The sequence below is a fragment of the Dendropsophus ebraccatus genome, chromosome 8, assembly GCF_027789765.1.
Source record: "Dendropsophus ebraccatus isolate aDenEbr1 chromosome 8, aDenEbr1.pat, whole genome shotgun sequence".
Lineage (NCBI taxonomy): Eukaryota > Metazoa > Chordata > Amphibia > Anura > Hylidae > Dendropsophus > Dendropsophus ebraccatus.
The window spans coordinates 78,280,655-78,300,500 of NC_091461.1; the positions used below are offsets into that span (position 1 = coordinate 78,280,655).

General features: G+C 45.0%; 1 protein-coding gene across 1 annotated transcript in view; it reads right to left on the minus strand.

Moving 5' to 3' along the window:
* SH2D4B (SH2 domain containing 4B) overlaps window positions 1-19,846 on the minus strand; it is a 100,892-nt gene that overhangs the window by 47,858 nt on the left and 33,188 nt on the right. Inside the window, exon 4 of the mRNA XM_069981858.1 lies at window positions 13,876-14,023. Within this exon, the coding sequence (XP_069837959.1) occupies window positions 13,876-14,023 (148 nt within the window). The remainder of the gene's footprint in view (window positions 1-13,875; window positions 14,024-19,846) is intronic.

Here is a 19,846-nt window from a genome sequence, read left to right on the forward strand (position 1 = left end):
CACAAGAACGATGAGCAAAAATCCCAGAACCACGCGGGGGGACCTAGTGAATGAACTGCAGAGAGCTGGGACCAATGTAACAAAGCCTACCATCAGTAACACACTACGCCGCCAGGGACTGCAGTGCCAGATGTGTCCCACTGCTTAAGCCAGTACATGTTCGGGCCCATCTGAAGTTTGCTAGAGAGCATTTGGATGATCCAGAAGAGTATTGGGAGAATGTCCTATGGTCTGATGAAACCAAAGTGGAACTGTTTGGTAGAAACACAACTTGTCGTGTTTGGAGTAAAAAGAATACTGAGTTGCATCCATCAAACACCATACCTACTGTAAAGCATGGGGGTGGAAACATCATGCTTTGGGGCTGTTTCTCTGCAAAGGGGCCAGGACGACTGATCCAGGTACATGAAAGGATGAATGGGGCAATGTATCGTGAGATTTTGAGTGCAAACCTCCTTCCATCAGCAAGGGCATTGAAGATGAAACGTGGCTGGGTCTTTCAACATGACAATGATCCAAAGCACACCACCAGGGAAACGAAGGAGTGGCTTCGTAAGAAGCATTTCAAGGTCCTGGAGTGGCCTAGCCAGTCTCCAGATCTCAACCCTATAGAAAACCTTTGGAGGGAGTTGAAAGTCCGTGTTGCCAAGCAACAGCCCCAAAAAAATCACTGCTCTAGAGGAGATCTGCATGGAGGAATGGGCTAACATACCAACAACAGTGTGTGCTAACCTTGTGAAAACTTACAGAAAACGTTTGACCTCTGTCATTGCCAACAAAGGATATATAACAAAGTATTGAGACGAAATTTTGTTACTGACCAAATACTTATTTTCCACCATAATTTGCAAATAAATTCTTACAAAATCAGACAATGTGATTTGTTTTCTCATTTTGTCTCCCATAGTTGAGGTCTACATATGGTGTCAATTACAGGCCTCTCTCATCTTTTTAAGTGGTGGAACTTGCACTATTGGTGACTGACTAAATACTTTTTTTTCCCCACTGTATATATAATGTTTTCAGCACATTTTTGTGATTGTTCGAATGTGCAGCCCACAGCAGCTACCAGCCACAGCTGCAGCAGAACCTTTATACCGGAGAAAATTAAGTTTTAATTCCCTGGCACGCAGCAAGCAGAGGCAGGCAGGTGGTCATTTGGGCGGCTCCCCGTCCATGTGTAGTCACCACTCTCTGTCTGTCAGCGTGCTTGGAGGGGATGTGTCAGCAACTTACCTGACCGTGCTCCAGCGATGTCTGCCCCGGCTGGAGTGCAGCGCCGTCGCTCCGCCTCCGCCGGCCGGGTGACGTCGCGGAGACCCGACGGCGCCCCTAGCGACCGGAGACGCCGTGGGGTCACGTGACTGGCTGTCGGCCGACCGGGACACAGCTGAGTGGCATTGCACTCAGGGTGAGTGGCTTTCAGTTCAGCCACTCTGCATGCAGCGATGCAGCTGCTGTGTTTTGCTCATTAGGAGTCCGGACCAATTAGCTCTGGTCCAGGACCCTCCCTCTGGTATATAGTTCAGAGCCAGCCAGCAGTACATCGCTGGCTATTAGATCAGTTCATAGATCAGTTCTAGTCCCAGCTCACCCTGTCCTTTTCCTGTCATCCCCGTCCTGATTCCTTTTGCTTGACTACTCGTGTTTTGACCTTTGCCTGGACTTAGACTATTCCTTGTTTTCCTGATTCTGTACCTTGTTGCTAGTGTGGTTTGACCCGGATCGTTCATTACTCTCTATTGTGTTTTGTCTGTCTGTATTGTTCTGTGTGTTCACTTACGCAGCGTAGGGAACGTCTTCGTGGTTGTCCGCGACCGCCTAGGGTCGATTGAGGCAAGCAGGCAGGTGACAGTGGGTGGGTTCAGACCTAGGGCTCACTGTCTTGTCGTGTCTGTATCACCTGATTCCTGACAGAATAGCCAGCCCATACTGCCGCTAGCCTTATGGATAACAGGACCGCCATGACTAACATTGTGGAACAGATGCAGAGACTTAATACTATGGTCCAGGAGCTGGCGGTTAGGGTCCAAGACCAGGAGACGGCACCCCGACAGCTTACCGTGACCTCCCCAGTACCCCCGGAACCACCTGTTCAACTCCCGGACAAATTTTTGGGAGACAGGAAGAAGTTCCGTGCCTTTAGGGAGGGGTGCAAATTGTTTTTTAGATTGCGCCCCCGATCCTCAGGAGATGAGACCCAGCGGGTGGGCATTGTTATGTCCCTTCTCCAGGGTCCTCCTCAGGAATGGGCCTTTTCCCTACCTTCTCACTCGCCTGAGTTGCTGACTACTGACCATTTTTTCGCTGCGCTGGGGTTATTATATGACGATCCTGACAGTGCCTCTAACGCAGAACGTCAGTTAACAAGCCTGAGACAGGGCCGTCGTCCAGTGGAAGAGTACTGCTCTGAGTTCAGACAGTGGAGTGGTCTTTCCACATGGAACGACTCTGCGCTCCGGTACCAGTTTCGTGTGGGTCTGTGCGACCGCTTGAAGGATATGTTGGTAGCGTACCCCACTCCTGAATCACTGGAGGATAGTATGACCTTGGCCATCCGGGTTGACCGCAGACTGAGGGACCGACAGAAGGAAAAGAGTACCCCCGATCATTCCAGGTCCTCGAGCTCCCCACCTTCCCATCCCGTTTTTTCATCACCCGTAGAACCTATGCAGGTAGACGTCACTGATGCTAAGGTCAGGCGAGCCCATCGGATGCAAAACCATCTGTGTTTCTACTGTGGAAAGACCGGTCATCAACTTCGACAATGCCCTTCCAGACCAAGATCCTCGCCGGAAAACTCCAGCGCCTGAGAGATTATCGAGGGGATCTCTCAGGCGCACAGGTACCCTTTAAAAATAAGTTGTTATTACCCATCTGCTTGTCCGTGGGAAATAAAACTATAAATGGATATGCCCAGATAGATTCCGGATCTTCTGCTAATTTTATTAACTCCACGTTCTTTTCCAGTCTAGAGGTATGTCCCATTCTGCTTCAGCGTCCTGTAAATGTCACAGGAGCTGATTCTGCGCCGTTTGTGCAAGGGGAAGTACGTTATATCACCCCCTGTCTAGAAGTCAAGGTGGGCTCAATTCATGTTGAAAAACTTGATTTTCTTCTCATGCACAATTTGTCATCTGACGTGATATTGGGATTGCCTTGGTTGGAGACACACAACCCTGTGTTTGATTGGTCCAGCCGAGAACTTGTAAGATGGGGTTCAGCATGTGGGTCTCACTGTATTACTGTTGCTTTGGCGGAATGTTCTCCAGATAAGGAGGAGATTCCAGAATTTTTGTGTGATTTTGCCGAGGTCTTTGATGAAAGGGCTGTGGAGGGTCTCCCGCCTCACCGACCATATGATTGTTCTATTGATTTAATTCCCGGTGTTAAATACCCTCGAGGGCGAATTTTTAACCTGTCCTGTCCTGAGAGAGAGGCCATGCGGGAATATATTAAGGACAGCTTACGTAAAGGTCACATACGGCCCTCCTCTTCCCCTATGGGGGCCGGATTCTTTTTTGTTGGTAAAAAGGATGGCGGTCTGCGGCCCTGTATTGATTACAGGGAACTAAACAAAATCACTGTAAAAGATCAGCATCCATTGCCATTGATACCAGATCTTTTTAATCAGATAAGTGGAGCTAAGTGGTTTTCTAAAATTGACCTCCGGGGAGCATATAATTTAATTCGTATCAAGCAAGGAGACGAATGGAAAACCGCATTTAATACCCCAGAGGGCCACTTTGAGTACCTGGTCATGCCCTTTGGGCTGTGTAATGCTCCAGCAGTATTCCAGAGGTTTGTGAATGATGTTTTTCGTGAATATCTAGGACGTTTTTTGGTCGTATATCTGGATGATATTTTAATCTTTTCCCCTGATTGGGATTCGCACGTTAGACACGTACGTACAGTGATGGAGCTTTTGAGACAACACAGTCTATGCGCCAAATTATCTAAGTGTCATTTTTGTATCCAAGAGATTTCCTTTTTAGGTTACAATATTACCCCCAACTCTTTTAGTATGGACCCTATTAAAGTAGCGGCCATCGAAAAATGGCAAAGACCCAACAATCTCAAGGCTCTTCAAAGGTTCCTGGGCTTTGCCAACTACTACAGGAAATTCATTAAGGGGTTCTCTCTCATTGCTAAACCCCTCACTGACCTGACTAGAAAGGGGGCGGATCTAGTACATTGGTCTCCCGAAGCCATGGGAGCATTTGACACTCTTAGACGGTGTTTTTCGAAAGCTCCAGTACTGGTTCACCCAGATTTTGAGCGTCCATTTGTGGTAGAGGTGGACGCATCCGAGGTGGGGGTTGGAGCAGTATTGTCTCAAGGGTCGAGTACCCTGAGCAATCTTCGACCTGTTGCGTTCTTCTCGAGAAAATTTTCTCCAGCGGAGCGCAACTATGATATTGGCAATAGAGAGCTATTGGCCATCAAGATGGCCTTTGATGAGTGGCGGCATTTTTTAGAAGGCGCTAAACATAAGGTTACTGTACTGACTGACCACAAAAACTTGGTCTACCTCGATACAGCTAAGCGTCTCTCTCCTCGTCAGGCTAGATGGGCTCTATTTTTTACTAGGTTTTATTTTGAGATCACTTACCGACCTGGTTCTCGTAATGTCAGGGCTGACGCTCTCTCCCGCAGCTTTAGCCCGGAAGATATCCCCGAGAATCAGGTCGATACTATCCTAAAACCCGGTGTGGTGGTGTCAGTGTTACAACCAGATCTGGTGGCCCTTATCGCAGAGGCCCAAGATGTGGCCCCACCTAGCACGCCCGAGTCTCTCCTGTTTGTGCCACCGAACCTTCGCCTCCCTGTGTTGGAGGAAACTCATAGCTCTGTTTTGGCGGGTCATCCAGGTATCGCGGGCACTAAATATTTGCTCTCCCGCCACTTCTGGTGGCCATCCTGGGCCCGAGATGTCAAGGCATTTGTTGAGGCCTGCGAAATCTGTGCTCGGTCCAAGGTTCCTCGTAGGCCACCGGAGGGACTTCTTCATCCCCTGCCGGCCCCTACGAGACCTTGGACACACTTGTCTATGGATTTTATCACTGATTTACCTGTATCTAAGGGGAAGACGGTCATTTGGGTGGTGGTGGATCGTTTTTCCAAGATGTGCCATCTTATTCCGCTGCGCAAACTCCCCAATGCTCGCCTACTAGCTACCTTGTTCATTAACCATATCCTACGATTGCATGGGGTTCCGGAAGACATTGTCTCAGATAGAGGTGTCCAATTTGTTGCGGGTTTCTGGAGAGAATTTTGTGGTAAACTAGGTATCTCATTGTCCTTCTCTTCTGCGTTCCATCCCCAGACCAATGGGCAAACAGAACGAGTCAACCAGTCATTAGAACAGTTCTTAAGGTGTTTTGTATCTGATACACAGGACAAATGGCGCGACTTCATTTCTCTCGCCGAATTTGCGATCAATAATCACGAACAACGTTCCATTAAGATGTCGCCGTTCTTCTGCAATTATGGCTTTAACCCCAGATACTCCTCGGTTCACTCCGCCGACTCTCTAAATCCTTCAGCTGAAGCCATATTCTCTAAACTGTGCACAGTTTGGGCCCAAGCTCATCAGAACTTGGTCAAAGCCCAAAACTCCTACAAAAAATTTTCTAACAAAAGACGCATATCTGGCCACCATTATACAGTAGGTGATAAGGTCTGGCTAGCTACTAAGAATCTTAAATTGAGGGTACAGTCAGGGAAGCTGGCCCCTAAATACATTGGGCCATACACTATTACTGAGGTTATAAATCCCGTCACGTTCAGACTCAAACTTCCTACGGCGTTGAAAATTCATTCTGTATTCCATAAAGCATTGTTGAAAAAATATATTCCACCTGTCTCTCCATCACCTCCTCCTGCTCCGATCGTCATTCAGGGGGAATTGGAATATGAGGTGGAGAGAATTCTGGACTCCCGCTGGGTTCAAGGGTCATTACAGTATTTGGTCCACTGGAGGGGTTACGGACCAGAAGAGCGTACCTGGGTGGCGACCAGGGACATGCATGCCCCTCATCTAGTCAGACGATACCATACTCGGAACCCGTCCAAACCTGGTCCATGTAATAAGGGTCCTGAGGCCCCTCCTGAAGAGGGGGGTAATGTCAGCAACTTACCTGACCGTGCTCCAGCGATGTCTGCCCCGGCTGGAGTGCAGCGCCGTCGCTCCGCCTCCGCCGGCCGGGTGACGTCGCGGAGACCCGACGGCGCCCCTAGCGACCGGAGACGCCGTGGGGTCACGTGACTGGCTGTCGGCCGACCGGGACACAGCTGAGTGGCATTGCACTCAGGGTGAGTGGCTTTCAGTTCAGCCACTCTGCATGCAGCGATGCAGCTGCTGTGTTTTGCTCATTAGGAGTCCGGACCAATTAGCTCTGGTCCAGGACCCTCCCTCTGGTATATAGTTCAGAGCCAGCCAGCAGTACATCGCTGGCTATTAGATCAGTTCATAGATCAGTTCTAGTCCCAGCTCACCCTGTCCTTTTCCTGTCATCCCCGTCCTGATTCCTTTTGCTTGACTACTCGTGTTTTGACCTTTGCCTGGACTTAGACTATTCCTTGTTTTCCTGATTCTGTACCTTGTTGCTAGTGTGGTTTGACCCGGATCGTTCATTACTCTCTATTGTGTTTTGTCTGTCTGTATTGTTCTGTGTGTTCACTTACGCAGCGTAGGGAACGTCTTCGTGGTTGTCCGCGACCGCCTAGGGTCGATTGAGGCAAGCAGGCAGGTGACAGTGGGTGGGTTCAGACCTAGGGCTCACTGTCTTGTCGTGTCTGTATCACCTGATTCCTGACAGGATGATTGACATTCCCTCCGATGTCATGGACTGCACAGGAGCTTTATACTGTTGCACCAGGACAATTGGGCTGATTGGTTCCCTTCAAACTAAACTTTTACTTACTTGCATCATAAAGGGAAGGCTAAAGGGAATTAATTAGGACTGCACCATCAGGTAGGAACACATGTACATTTGTTAATGGATGCATTGGTTGCAGACCCTTGATGGAGGGTGTGAACTGATGCTTAATGACACTAGTAATGCACCCTGGACCCTAACGTGATTAGTTATTGGCTGGATTTCTGAATACTGCCTGCCCTAATTTTCCCTTTTACAATGTATATTGTGTATTAGTGGCCATAATGGAGATCTAAGGGGTTAAGTGGAGCTCTAAACCGATTGGCCCACATACACTCTGTCTATACCTCCCAGAATAAAGCCGACTAACATGCTATAGACAGCAACATGGCCACACGTGAAAGCAGGTGGATGCGCCAGGATGACAACAATCTTTTGGCAGTAGGCGGTACTTTTACTGATTATAATGAATGTTTAGCTGTGAAAAGTGGTGTGAAACTATTCCTATCTGTGAAAGATTTTATATTATATGGACATTGATTGTATAGAATGATACACTTTGATATGATGTACCCTTATGAAACACTGTGTCATGTATGATTGTATAATCACAAATTTAGGTACACATCTAAGTACATTTTTTCAGCACTATTTTGTATGCTACTTTGGAATCACTTGATATACCTGCACGTATTGCATAAAAAGAATTGTGTGCTCACTGTTGAATTTCTTGAGAAAGGCTTCATGATGGGGCAGAAACACCGCTTGTTACTTTGAAGATTTATGGAATAAACACCACCATTTGATTTAACTTTATTTGGGAGTGCAGCGGGATTTGAAGGCTGTTTATTGGCAGTACAGTCTGTCCCTCTCTATCCAGTGAAGGCGTTGACAAGCCCTTTATTTCTATTGTTGTAAAAACAATTCTATATCCGGTATACGACTGTATACAGTGTGTGTGGGATAATACCTCTTATCTTGCTACTACAGATTTGCGCAGTCTGCGTCCAGTGAAGGCGTTGACCAGCCTTTTATTTCTATTGTTGTAAAAACAATTCTATATCCGGTATACGGCTGTATACTGTGTGTGTGGGATAATAGCTGTTATCTTGGTACTACTGGTTTGCACAGTCTGCATCCAGTGAAGCCCTTGACCAGCCCTTTATTTCTATTGTTTTAAATACAATTCTATATCCGGTTGTATACTGTAAGTGTGGGATAATACCTCTTATCTTGCTACGACTGATTTGCGCAGTCTGAGTCCTGTGAAGGCATGACCAGACCTTTATTTCTATTGTTGGAAAAACAACTTTATATCCGGTATACGGCTTCATACTGTTAGTGTGGGAAAAATTAAAAACTATCTGGTACAGATGAATTGTATTGAAAAAAGTTAAATGGCTACTACAATGCATACCGCAAAGCGGAGAGGACAGGGACGCGGAAATGCTGATGGGGTTTTAAGCCACGGTCAAGTGATTGGGGATACAGCGTATGCTTTAGAAGGACGTCCAGGATCGCATGCATCCACCATCCCTGGCTTTATAGGACAGTTGTGCAGGGGGCGGGGTACACAACTATTGAGGCCCGATCAGCGTGACCAAGTGTTACGATGGATGGCTGAGAGTGCTTCCAGTCATTTATCCACTCACTGCAGTCTCGAGGCTAGCCAAAAGACACATATGTCTCCAAACCTGCACAATTAGTCCAGTTAACATGCCTACTGTGCAGGAGGAGCAGCAGAGTGAGGAAATAGAAGAGGAGGGGCTGGACGATGAAGTAAACGACCTGACCTGGCAAGGGGTGATGTCCTGTGGGGAAAGTAGTGGAGGTGTAGAGACCTGCGCAGCTCCAAAAAAGGCGCAAAGAGGCAGAGGGATGTCCAGAGGTAGAGTACGGATGAGTCATCGAAGGCAGGCCAGAGTCACCAGGGCCAAAGATTTTCCCCGAAGCAGCCAGTCACGCCAAGCTCCCCTCTTGAGGTCACGCAGTTCTTTGGTGTGGAGGTTTTTTAATGTTTGCACGGATGACAAGCTGAGCGCAGTGTGCACACTATGTCATTTCAAACTAATTAGAGGCTTGGAGAAGAGTAACTGGACCACCTCGGCCATGCAGCGTCACCTGGAAGCAAAGCACTGAGCTCAGTGGGAAAGAGCAAATGCAGGAGAACCTGCGCCCGGCATTGCCACCGCTGACTCTTCCCCTGTTCTCTCTGCTAGTGCTACAGTTCAGACCACCAGCCAGGACATCTCGCCATCTGCCTGTGCTTCGGCCACTTTGTTGCCTTTTTGACCTTCCCCTTTGCCTACGTCTGCTCCTTTGCCTGCGTCTGCTCCTTTGCCTGCTCCTTTACCACCGTCATGCACCTCTTCACAGCAATTCCATCACTCAGGCATTTGATCGCAGGCATAAGTATGCCTCCACTTACCCCTCTGCCCAAGCCTTAAACTGCCACATCACCAAATTGCTGGCCATGTGGCAAGCCTTACGTGACCAGATGACAGCTGTCGCACCTCGGTGTTCTGTCACTAGCCACCACTACTTTTCAAGGTGTGCCATGCACCAGCACCTGTCCCGTAAAATTGGCGCGAAGGTCCACTTGACCATCGACGCACAGACAAGTGCTTGCGGCCAGGTACACTATATCTTACTGATGGCGGGAATGTTGTGGAGGCGGGTACCGGGTCTCAAGCAGGGACAGTCTCCCTCCTCCCCCCACCTAAGATTGCCAGCACGGGCTCTGAAAACCCCTTCCACTCCTCCTCCTCCGTAAAATTGTCCTCAGCCGTGAGCTGGAAACGCCACAGCACTGGCATGGGGAGACGTCAACAGGCCGTGCTCAAGCTTATCAGCCTGGGTGATAAGAAGCAGAGCGCCCCAGAGGTAAAAGATGCCATCTTGCAGCAGGCAGAAATTTGGCTGTCGCTGCTGCAGCTTGGACCAGTCATGGTTGTGTGTGATAAGGGCCGTAACTTGGTGGCAGCTCTTGAGCTTGGAGAACTCTAACACGTTCCATGCCTGGCCCACGTTTTTAATTTGGTGGGTTTTCGCAATGCTGGACCCCCGATATAAAGATAATGTCTCCTTGTTCATTCCAGTAGAGGAGAGGACCACCAGACTACTTGAGTACCAGAAAGAACTGCTGCAGAATATGATGGAGATATTCCCACCTTTCATTGCTGGCGGGAGAGAAGAGAGTTCCTCCTAAAGCCGGACAACATCCATCAAGTCAGGGGAACACTCTCCAAAGTATGGGACACATTCATGGCACCCCCTTGCGAAAGCACCATCACTGCAGGGATTAGTATGAACAGGAGGGTCAAGTATCGGCGGATGTTGAGGGAGTACTCTCAACCCTGTCCTCCCCGATCCCTCGACTCCCTACACGTATTGGGTCTACAAGTTGGACACATGGCTTGAACTCTTATTATACGCCTTGGAGGTGCTGGTGTGCCCTGCCGCCAGTGTTCTTTCTAAAAGAGTCTTTAGTGCAGCTGGGGGCATCATCACAGATCAGCGCAGCCGCCTGTCAACTGACAGTGCTGACCGGCTGACACTCATCAAAATGAACGCCCAGTGGATGGACTCAGACTTTGCATCTCCACTAGTTGAAAGCCTCGAGAAGTGAAGTCGCATGTTTCAGCTCTAGGTCATTTCCTCCTCCTCCTCCACTACCATAGAAATGGGCCATGTAAAAAAAAGTTCACAGGCCTCTATACAATTTTTTTGAGGGCTCACTTCATAGGCCTCTATACAATTTTTTAAAGGGCTCACCTCATGGGCCTCAGGCTTATTTTTCGAGGGCTCACCTCATGGGCCTTGTGAGAAAATACTATTTGTCATTCTAGAGGATAGATACGTGTCACCGAGGTGCCTGGCCTTGGTGAAGTGAACTGGTAGTTTTAGACAGTAACTGTAGGTTATTGACATTTTTGTTAAATGCATCAGCTGTTTCCACAGCTGATCCGAGTCCGGCTTTACGGGAGCAGTCAAATCGACGGGTGTGACGACTGCTCCCATGTATTCCAGGCTTTTCCATTGCCTCAAAAAATAAAAGGACTGCTGTTTGGCTAAACAACATTTGGACAGAGACTCTATTGCAGTTTAGCACCTTAACGACCGCAGGCGTATATTTACACCCTGCGGCTGCCTCGGGCAGACCCCGCTCTGAACCACCGCGGTCCCGGGTGCCGCATGTAGCCCGGGACCACGGCAATTAGTGGGCAAAGTCCGATCGCAGTTCTCGCTAATTAATAATTCAGATGCAGCTGTCAACGTTGACAGCTGCATCAGAATTCTTTATAGAGCCTCATCCCTGGTGTCTAGTTGGGTGAATCACCCCCCCCCCCGGTACATTGTTCAGGGGGAGCGATATACACATCCCTCACCGGCCGGGGTCAGCGCCGTAATGACGCTGATCCCGACTCGGCACTCAATTGCTTTTGGCTGCTGCAGCCGAAAGCAATCCAGTGCCTATCTCATTGATCTATGCTGTATAACTATACATCATAGATCTCAATAAGAGACTAGTGTGCATATACTAGAAGTCCCCCAGGGGGGCTTCTAGTATATGTGTAAAAAAAAAAATAAATAAAGTGTTGTTATTAATAAAAAGCTCCCTCCCCTAATTAAAGTTTGAATCACCCCCCTTTTCCCATGTTATAAATAAAAATAAACATGTTTGTTGTCGCCGCGTGCGTAATCGCCAGAATTAATCATTTATTTCATTCCTGATCTAGCACGGTAAACGGCGTAAGCACAAAAAAATTCCAAAGTGCAAATTTGTGCATTTTTGGTCCCATCAAATCCAGAAAAATTGTAATAAAAATCAATCAAAAAGTCGCCTATGCACATTCAAGGTATCCATAGAAAGAACACATCATGGCGCAAAAAATGACACCTAACAAATCCCCATAGACCAAAGGATAAAAGCGCTATAAGCATGGGAATGGAGCGATTTTAAGGAACATATTTTTGTTAACAATGGTTTGAATTTTTTACAAGCCATCACATAAAGGAAAATTATACATGTTACATATCGTTGTAATTGTAACGACGAATATATAACAAGTCAGTTTTACCCCAGGGCGTACGGCGTAAAAACAAATACCCCCCAAATAAACAGAATTCGTTTTTTGTTTTTCAATTTTACCACACATTTATTTTTTTTCTGGTTTTTCAGTGTTTTTTATAAAAAAATTCAGCCTGTCATTGCAAAGTACAATTAGTGGCACAAAAAATAAGGGCTCATGTGGGTTTCTAGGTGGAAAAAATGCAACTGCTATGGGCTTTTAAGCAGAAGGAGAAAAAAAACGGAAGTGCAAAAATCTAAATTGGCTCTATCTTTAAGGGGTGTAATCCCCACACCAACTTTGCTTTTTGTGATTTAAATGTCTGCATGATAAATTTTCTTTTGCTCGATATTTGGCTTTCTGTCCACGCTAATGTAGACAAAAAAGTTGTCCCAGTATTTATTCCATTATACAAAGCGGTTATATAGTGTTTGGAGTCTATAGTTGATAGTCTGTGAAAGTGGATATATATATATATATGCAATACATACATGTGAGCAATCAATCACATCACTGGCTGGGCAATATATAACTCTGCAAACAATTGTATTTTGCAAGTGTATTGAATAAACAAAAAGCAACAAACAAGTACTGCTAGACCAAAAGGTACACTTCTACTTTCTGTTCATATACCCAGGCATGCTTCCCCTGCTGTCCTATATGCATTCCAGAGGTGTTGGCATCATTTCCTGAGGTTTCATTGGGCACTTAGTGACCTCCTAGTGGTTGAATCTTGATTTCCAGGTCCCAAGGATTTTTCTCCCACAGACTATAATGGGATTCGATATTCGTTCGAATAGTTGAATATCGGGAGCTATTCGAATCGAATTTCGAATTATCGAATATTTCACTATTCGCTCATCTCTAATAGATAGATCTAAGTTCTATTTTTAAGTTTACAATTTACGGTTGGCCACCTCTATTCCTGCAGAGGTATTTTATCATTCAAGAATGACCAAATAACATTTTGTACACCAATTAGCGAATGACTTCTCCAGAAATAAGTAATTTGCTGTTTATTCTCAGTGACAGAGAATGGTTTGGTTTTAGAGCTTTAGGCTACAATGTATTGTGAGAGACAACTGCACACACAGCATGAAACTAATTAAAGGGCATTATGAGAGAAACAACCATACATACAATGGCTACTGTGGCTACAAGACTGGGAAGTTAGTTTTAATTCATTTTAATATCTTATTAAACCCCAAGAAACAAATGCATACATTTTAGTTATGTTTTCAGGACCAGCATTCTATGAATCTAGGAATGAATACCTAAAGGTACCCATAGACATGTGGGCATTGGGCCTACAGCTATTTCTCACAATAACCCCGTACACAAAAGAACTTGGCTCGACTGATCATTTATGCATTCTAAATAGATTGAGGGGTAAACGCATAAAAAAAAAAGAGTCAGACAGTTAGAATTGAATGGGCCCAATCCTTCTACAGTGAGCAAAGCATTATACCCAGGCAGTCTTTATTGTCAGATAAAATTGAGGAGGATTTTATATATATTTATCAATTTAAAGGGTTTTTAAAATATATTTAATATATATTTATATAGTCAAAGGGGTATTTCGATCTCAGGTCATGACCATCCACATAATTGTCCCCAGAATGAAGGGAGAGTGGTGTAGGTGGCCATTGCATCATTCATTATCCTCCCTTAAATGTTTTGTAGTAACATAAAATTAAAGAAAGAGCTGACTGCGCAAGCATAAACAGTGGCCACTCTGAAAGGCATAGATTTTGAAATTAAAATACATTTAATAAAAAAGACTATTGTACGCAGTGCTCCTGCACAGTCATTTTTCATAAAAATTTACAGGAACACTTTAAAAAGAAACTTTAAACTTCAAAATGAATAGTGAAAAACTTATTTGAAAAAGTAAAAATATAAACCCTTTTTCTACTACTTACACTGCTCTTGCCACTCTTGCTCGTCATTTTCATTACGTTGACTTTGTAGCTGCGCTTTCTTCAGACTGAGGTAAAGCTCTTTTGCACGTTGCTCTTCTCTCTGCCGAATTTGTTCTTCACCCTTTTTCCTTTCTTCATCTTCCCGTTTCTAATTCATGATAATAATCCATTTAAATTCTGTATACTCATATGCATTCAATATCCATAAAAGTAATGCTTACATAAGGAACCTATTCACAGAGACTGCCTTTACCTAGGCCCATTCTCTATTATTGTGGTGCTCCATACACCGCTGATACCCATCCTGGTGTCAGGGCAGACTGCTCTCAAGTCCATACATGGCCTCCTATGGTGGAGCTTATAACAAAACATGTCGTGTTGCATCCTCCACAGCACTTGCCCTCCTTGCTTGAATGCAGTGTAATGCTATGGAGGAGGCAGAGTGATGAGTACATTGCATGTTCCTGCATAGAACACAATGTATTGACCAAGGAGACATCCGTTGTGGCACCAGAATTGGGTAATAGTAGTGGTGGGGGAGCATGGAAGATTCTTTGTGAATAACCACATAGTAACATAGTAACATAGTAAATAAGGTTGAAAGAAGACAAGAGTCCATCAGGTTCAACCTAGGAAAATCCTACTGTGTTGATCCAGGAAGGCGAAAAAACCCCTATGGGGCAGAAGACAACCACCCCACCACAGGGAGAAACTCCCCCCCCCCCTCCCCCGACTGCAATGGCAACCAGAACAATCCCCGGATCAACGTATCACCAGAAATCTAATGCCCATAACTTGTAATATTATATTGTTCAAGAAAAGCATCCAGGCCTCCCTTGAACTTATTTAATGAATCAGCCATGACAACCTCATGTGGCAGAGAGTTCCACAGTCTTACCGCTCGTACAGTAAAGAACCCGCGTCGATGCTGATGATGAAATCTTCTTTCCTCTAGACGTAGAGGATGCCCCCCTTGTCATTGTTACAGACCTAGGAGTAAAAAGACCACTACAAAGATCTCTGTACTGTCCATTCATATATTTGTACGTTGTGATCAGATCGCCCCTAAGACGTCTTTTTTCTAGCGTAAATAACCCCAAGGGTGATAACCTGTCCTGGTACTGTAACCCACCCATTCCCTTAATGACCTTTGTTGCCCTCCTCTGCACCCGCTCTAGTTCAGCTGTGTCCTTCTTATATACCGGTGCCCAAAACTGTACACAGTATTCCATATGTGGTCTGACTAGTGATTTATAAAGAGGCAAAACTATGTTCTCATCTTTAGCATCTATACCTCTTTTGATGCACCCCATTATTTTATTAGCCTTGGCAGCTGCTGCCTGGCACTGATCACTAAAGTTGAGTTTACTGTCCACCAATACCCCCACAGAATACCATATACCTTATTTGAGTTTACAAAATGTGTTTAAAGGTGGAAAACCACTTTAAGATATTCTGGGTGGAGCTTCTGTAGTTAAAAAAAAAATAAACTTTATTTTTCCTGGCACTTGCCAGAAACTCAGGTAGGTACCAGTGTTCATGGTTGTAATGCCATGTCTCTGTAAAGACTTGCATCCTGTAATAGGAAACTTTAGCTCAACCTTCATGATTACTTCAGTAGCACACAAAACATCACCCCACTGCAATTCAGGATTGTTTTTCTAACAAAGGCTATGTCAGTGAAAAGGTAGTCTGCCTGCTGGTGCAATGGTGAGTTGTGACAAATTGTTCACACTTGTGTTGCTTGGCGGCCGCCTTCTCTGCCCACAGCGCCTGCAGGGTGTGTGTGTGGAAGGGGGTCCAGTGGCTTTGGTCCTGTAACAGTGGGGTTGCAGGGCCATTCTGTTGCCTCCCTCCCCTGTTGTCGCTTGCTTTGTAGGGTTGGCGTTCGCTGACCGGCATAGTGTTGTTTTAGTGTAGGGACTCATGTGGGCCAGAAGACCGACACGTGGTACATGAGGAAATATGGTTTGAATAAATTATATACCAACATTCTGGCGTTGGTTTTTAAATATAACCGAGAGGCACTAATGCAAGCCAAGGGTGTGAGGTGCAGCAGCTCTTTTTTCTCTAGGTCTGTACTTTTCAGATTCTCCCCTTTCTGACTGGCTAGCACTCCTCCTTTGTAAAACCCATGTGACCCCAATCAACAGGAAGCACTTGTGCACATATTGTGAGTACCTCCTCTTTCTCCCAGTCTGCCTCACTGCCTATGCATGTTATAGCACTGGCGGTGAGCGGGGAGCTGACAGCACTCGTTTGCTTCTCAATATCACCTCGTGTAATAGGGGCTTTACTGTCCTTTCCCAGACATACAAGCTAAGTGTATCCCAGAGGACAGAGACCTCATCATCAGTGCACCTCCTCATTACACAGCTATGATGATCAGGAAAGTGTCCCAGGGCCAGTGGTTCCATTCACTGCTGCTGTGATGCTGTGATCACAAATACTGCAAGTACCAAATGGCCCCAGCATCATCATCCAAACATTTCTGGTTTCTTTCCACAAAAAAGATCTGTATGTAATAAAGCACAATAACTGGTTTGAGTTAGGAGTTTGACGCCATAGAAGGCTGCTGTAAACCAATTTAGTTAAGAGAATATCTATTTGGTGCAGTTATTTGGAATTTAGGTAAGAAAGTTTAGTTAGAGCCAGGATTGTTAAGAGCTTCCTGTACTGGGTGCACGGGTGAGTGGGGGAGGGGTATGGTCTGCAAAGCGGGGTCTACAGCACTGTACACTGACCCAGGACATCTCCCTCACCTTCTAAATTATGGTAGATACACTTGAGGTTGGGGCTAACATCAAGGGACAGGACTGTGGAGGTAATCTCTTAATCTCTTCATAGCTGTAACCTCTTTGTCCCTGAGAAGAGAGTGCTGCATTTATGTGCCCACATCTGCCCTGCTCATTCCTTCATACTCCCCGCAGTCTCTGTCAGCCCTTGTGTTTCCTTTCCTCTTTATTCCTGCTATAATGTGCCTGCACTCACACTCAGCCATTCATACTGCTGTATAGAAAAGATTCTATCACTGTCCTCCTGTACAGCTCTGTGATTCTCACTTCCTGATTGGTCCATGCTGAACACCCCCCTTCCCCATTGCTGTCATGTGACCACACAGACTTCTGACAGCAGCCCTGCTTTTCTATTTTAGCCTGTTGTACTACACAACTGCATTATGAGGATCTGCAACTCCATCCTGTATCTACAAACTGCTGCTGTTTTTCAGGTTTATGCAGTTACTATACATTATACTCTACATGCTGATTGCTACTCTGTACAGTAACCTATAATATCACATATTCAGCAGCTTCTCATTGTTTGTTTCATCTGTTCTACATGTTATTCAAAATGTAAAAAATCATTATTTTGGGGGGTGGAACCAATTGTCCGCATTTCAGTGATTTCTTATGGGAAATTTTGCATTGGTTTAAGAGTGGATTTGGATTATAAGCATGGTCCCAATACGAATCATGCTCGTAATCCAAGGCACCACTGTACTTCTGTTAAATGGGTGTTTTGCTGAGGACTTAAAAATATTAAAGCTTGATCAGCTTTTAGGTGACCTCAAACTCCCTGACTAGAATGTGTTTAATAATAATAGTACAGACACTATATAGGATATTTTAAATCACCTTAAATTTTCACTATAGGAGGTACATATTTACTTAGAATAAAAAGGTCAGGAACAGGAGAAATACAATGTGCATAAAAAAATGTGAAGGGGACAATAAATAAAAAAAAAAGCATTTAAGTTACTAAAGTAAATGGGCAGTAGGAAAGAATTTAAAAGCTTATGGAAATAAAATATGCAAACAACTAATAAAAGCAACAAAGTTAAAGATACAGACACTCAAATCAGTGCTCCAGTGCCAGATGAAAGAGTTGAACATAATATGCAAATTCCTTTATAAAGCCCACAGGCTGTTGCCCATGGCTGCAAAAGCCCAGCACAGTTTGTCTCCTTTATGCTAATATTATGCCCCTAAGCCACCCGTATACATCTACAGACTTCAGACTGACAACCCGAAGCCTGTACTTTCAGCCTGGCCAAGCACGGGGTAAGCGCTTTTGATGCCACCCTGTACCCAGTGCGCCCAGTTGTCGGCTGCCGATTAGGGCAGATCATCCAAGTCGCCAATGTAGCATCAAAGTGAGCTTTGATTTACTTAGTCTGTTTAGGGTGAGGTCACTTAAAGGCTATGTTCACACAGCATGGAAAATACTGAAAACTCCGGCTGCAGTTTTCCGGCAACAACAGCTGTAGTGCTCACAGACAGGTGCACTACGGCCGTTGTTCACTGCGGCCGTAGAAAAAAAATTAACTTGTCTGTTTTATATGGCTGCTGTTTGGTGAACAGCAGCAGTAGTTAAAGGGGTTGTCCAGCGCTACAAAAACATGGCCACTTTTCCCCCTACTGTTGTCTCCAGTTCAGGTGCAGTTTGCAATTAAGCTCCATTTATTTCAATAGAACTGAGTTTCAAAACCCCACCCAACCTGGAGACAACAGTAGGGGGTAAGTGGCCATGTTTTTGTAGCGCTGGATAACCCCTTTAACCTTCTGTGCACACAATATATGGCTGTGCTGACAGGTGTACATTGCACAGAGGGCTACGGCTAATTGGATTGCAGGCAACACCCAAAGGTGCCCACAGTCCAAATAGAAATAAAATAATGTTCCTGCGGCTGATTATGCATTATGCATTACTGCATTATGTATGAAAAACAGCGGCCATTGTTTGATACTGCAATAGCATGTGAACATGGCCTTACACAGACATTACTATGGGTTATGTAGGAGTATTGGTTATAACTAGCAAACTATGGTATAGATAGATAGATACATACATACATACATACATACATACATACATACTGTATATACTTTCTGTGCCATATTGTTTGTTACATGGGCTGCATGATTTAAATGACTCATCTGTTTCTTCTTACAGTAAAGTACCGAACTGTATTTGCATCTGTTCTTTCCATCTTGCTATTTAACATATCCTAGACTATAAGGACCTAGAGCTCTCCTGCATTTTATGGTAACATTTAAAGTAATGGAAGTCACATTAATGAAAAGGTAAATTATAACGGGGTTCTGGGGAAAGTGCTACTTTAGCAGCGCATTAGTTCAACATGATTAACATAGTTATAATGAACACTAAATGAGATTCTAATGATGTGAAGGAGTAAGGAGTCACTGAGAAAGAAAAGGAGAGGGCGGGTTGGCAGCTTTATGGGAATAGTTCATAGGAGCAGGAGAATGTAGACTGTATTGTTGAAGTAATAAAAGGATAGAGATAACGTGACCTGTAATACAGTGCGAGCAGGTGCTTAAACCCTGAAATGACAGAAAGGTCCCTGTCAGTGCACAGCATTTCATTTACTGGTTTAACATCTAAGCTGCTGAAATAAGTTCCAGAAATGGTTCATAACTGCAATAAAAAAATATTCAGTCAAGAATCTAGGAATAACTTACATAACTACATATTCAGCAGAAAAATGTGGAGAAAAAAATACACTGCAATAAAATACAATGTTAGACAATAAAATGCAGCTGGGCTCAAGTGAGAACCTGCAATGTCATTGCAGATTATTTTTTACTAACAGAGTAGTAGATGCTTCCAGCAAATTAACAGTAAATGATTATAAATGAGTTGTCCTCCATAACTGCCCTGCTCAGCCAATCAGTGGTGGTCCGCCTCATCCAGTGATTGGCCGAGCGGGCACTTCTTGTACTGATGACACATCATCAGTAACCAGGAATTAACAGTGACAAGTGGTAAAATGTTGCAGAAGCATATATTGTTACTAGAGATAAGCGAACCGGGTTCGGGTTCGAGTCAATCCAAACCCGAACGTTCGGTATTTGATTAGCTGGGGCTGCTGAACTTGGATAAGGCTCTAAGGTTGTCTGGAAAACATGGATACAGCCAATGACTATATCCATGATTTCCACATAGCCTT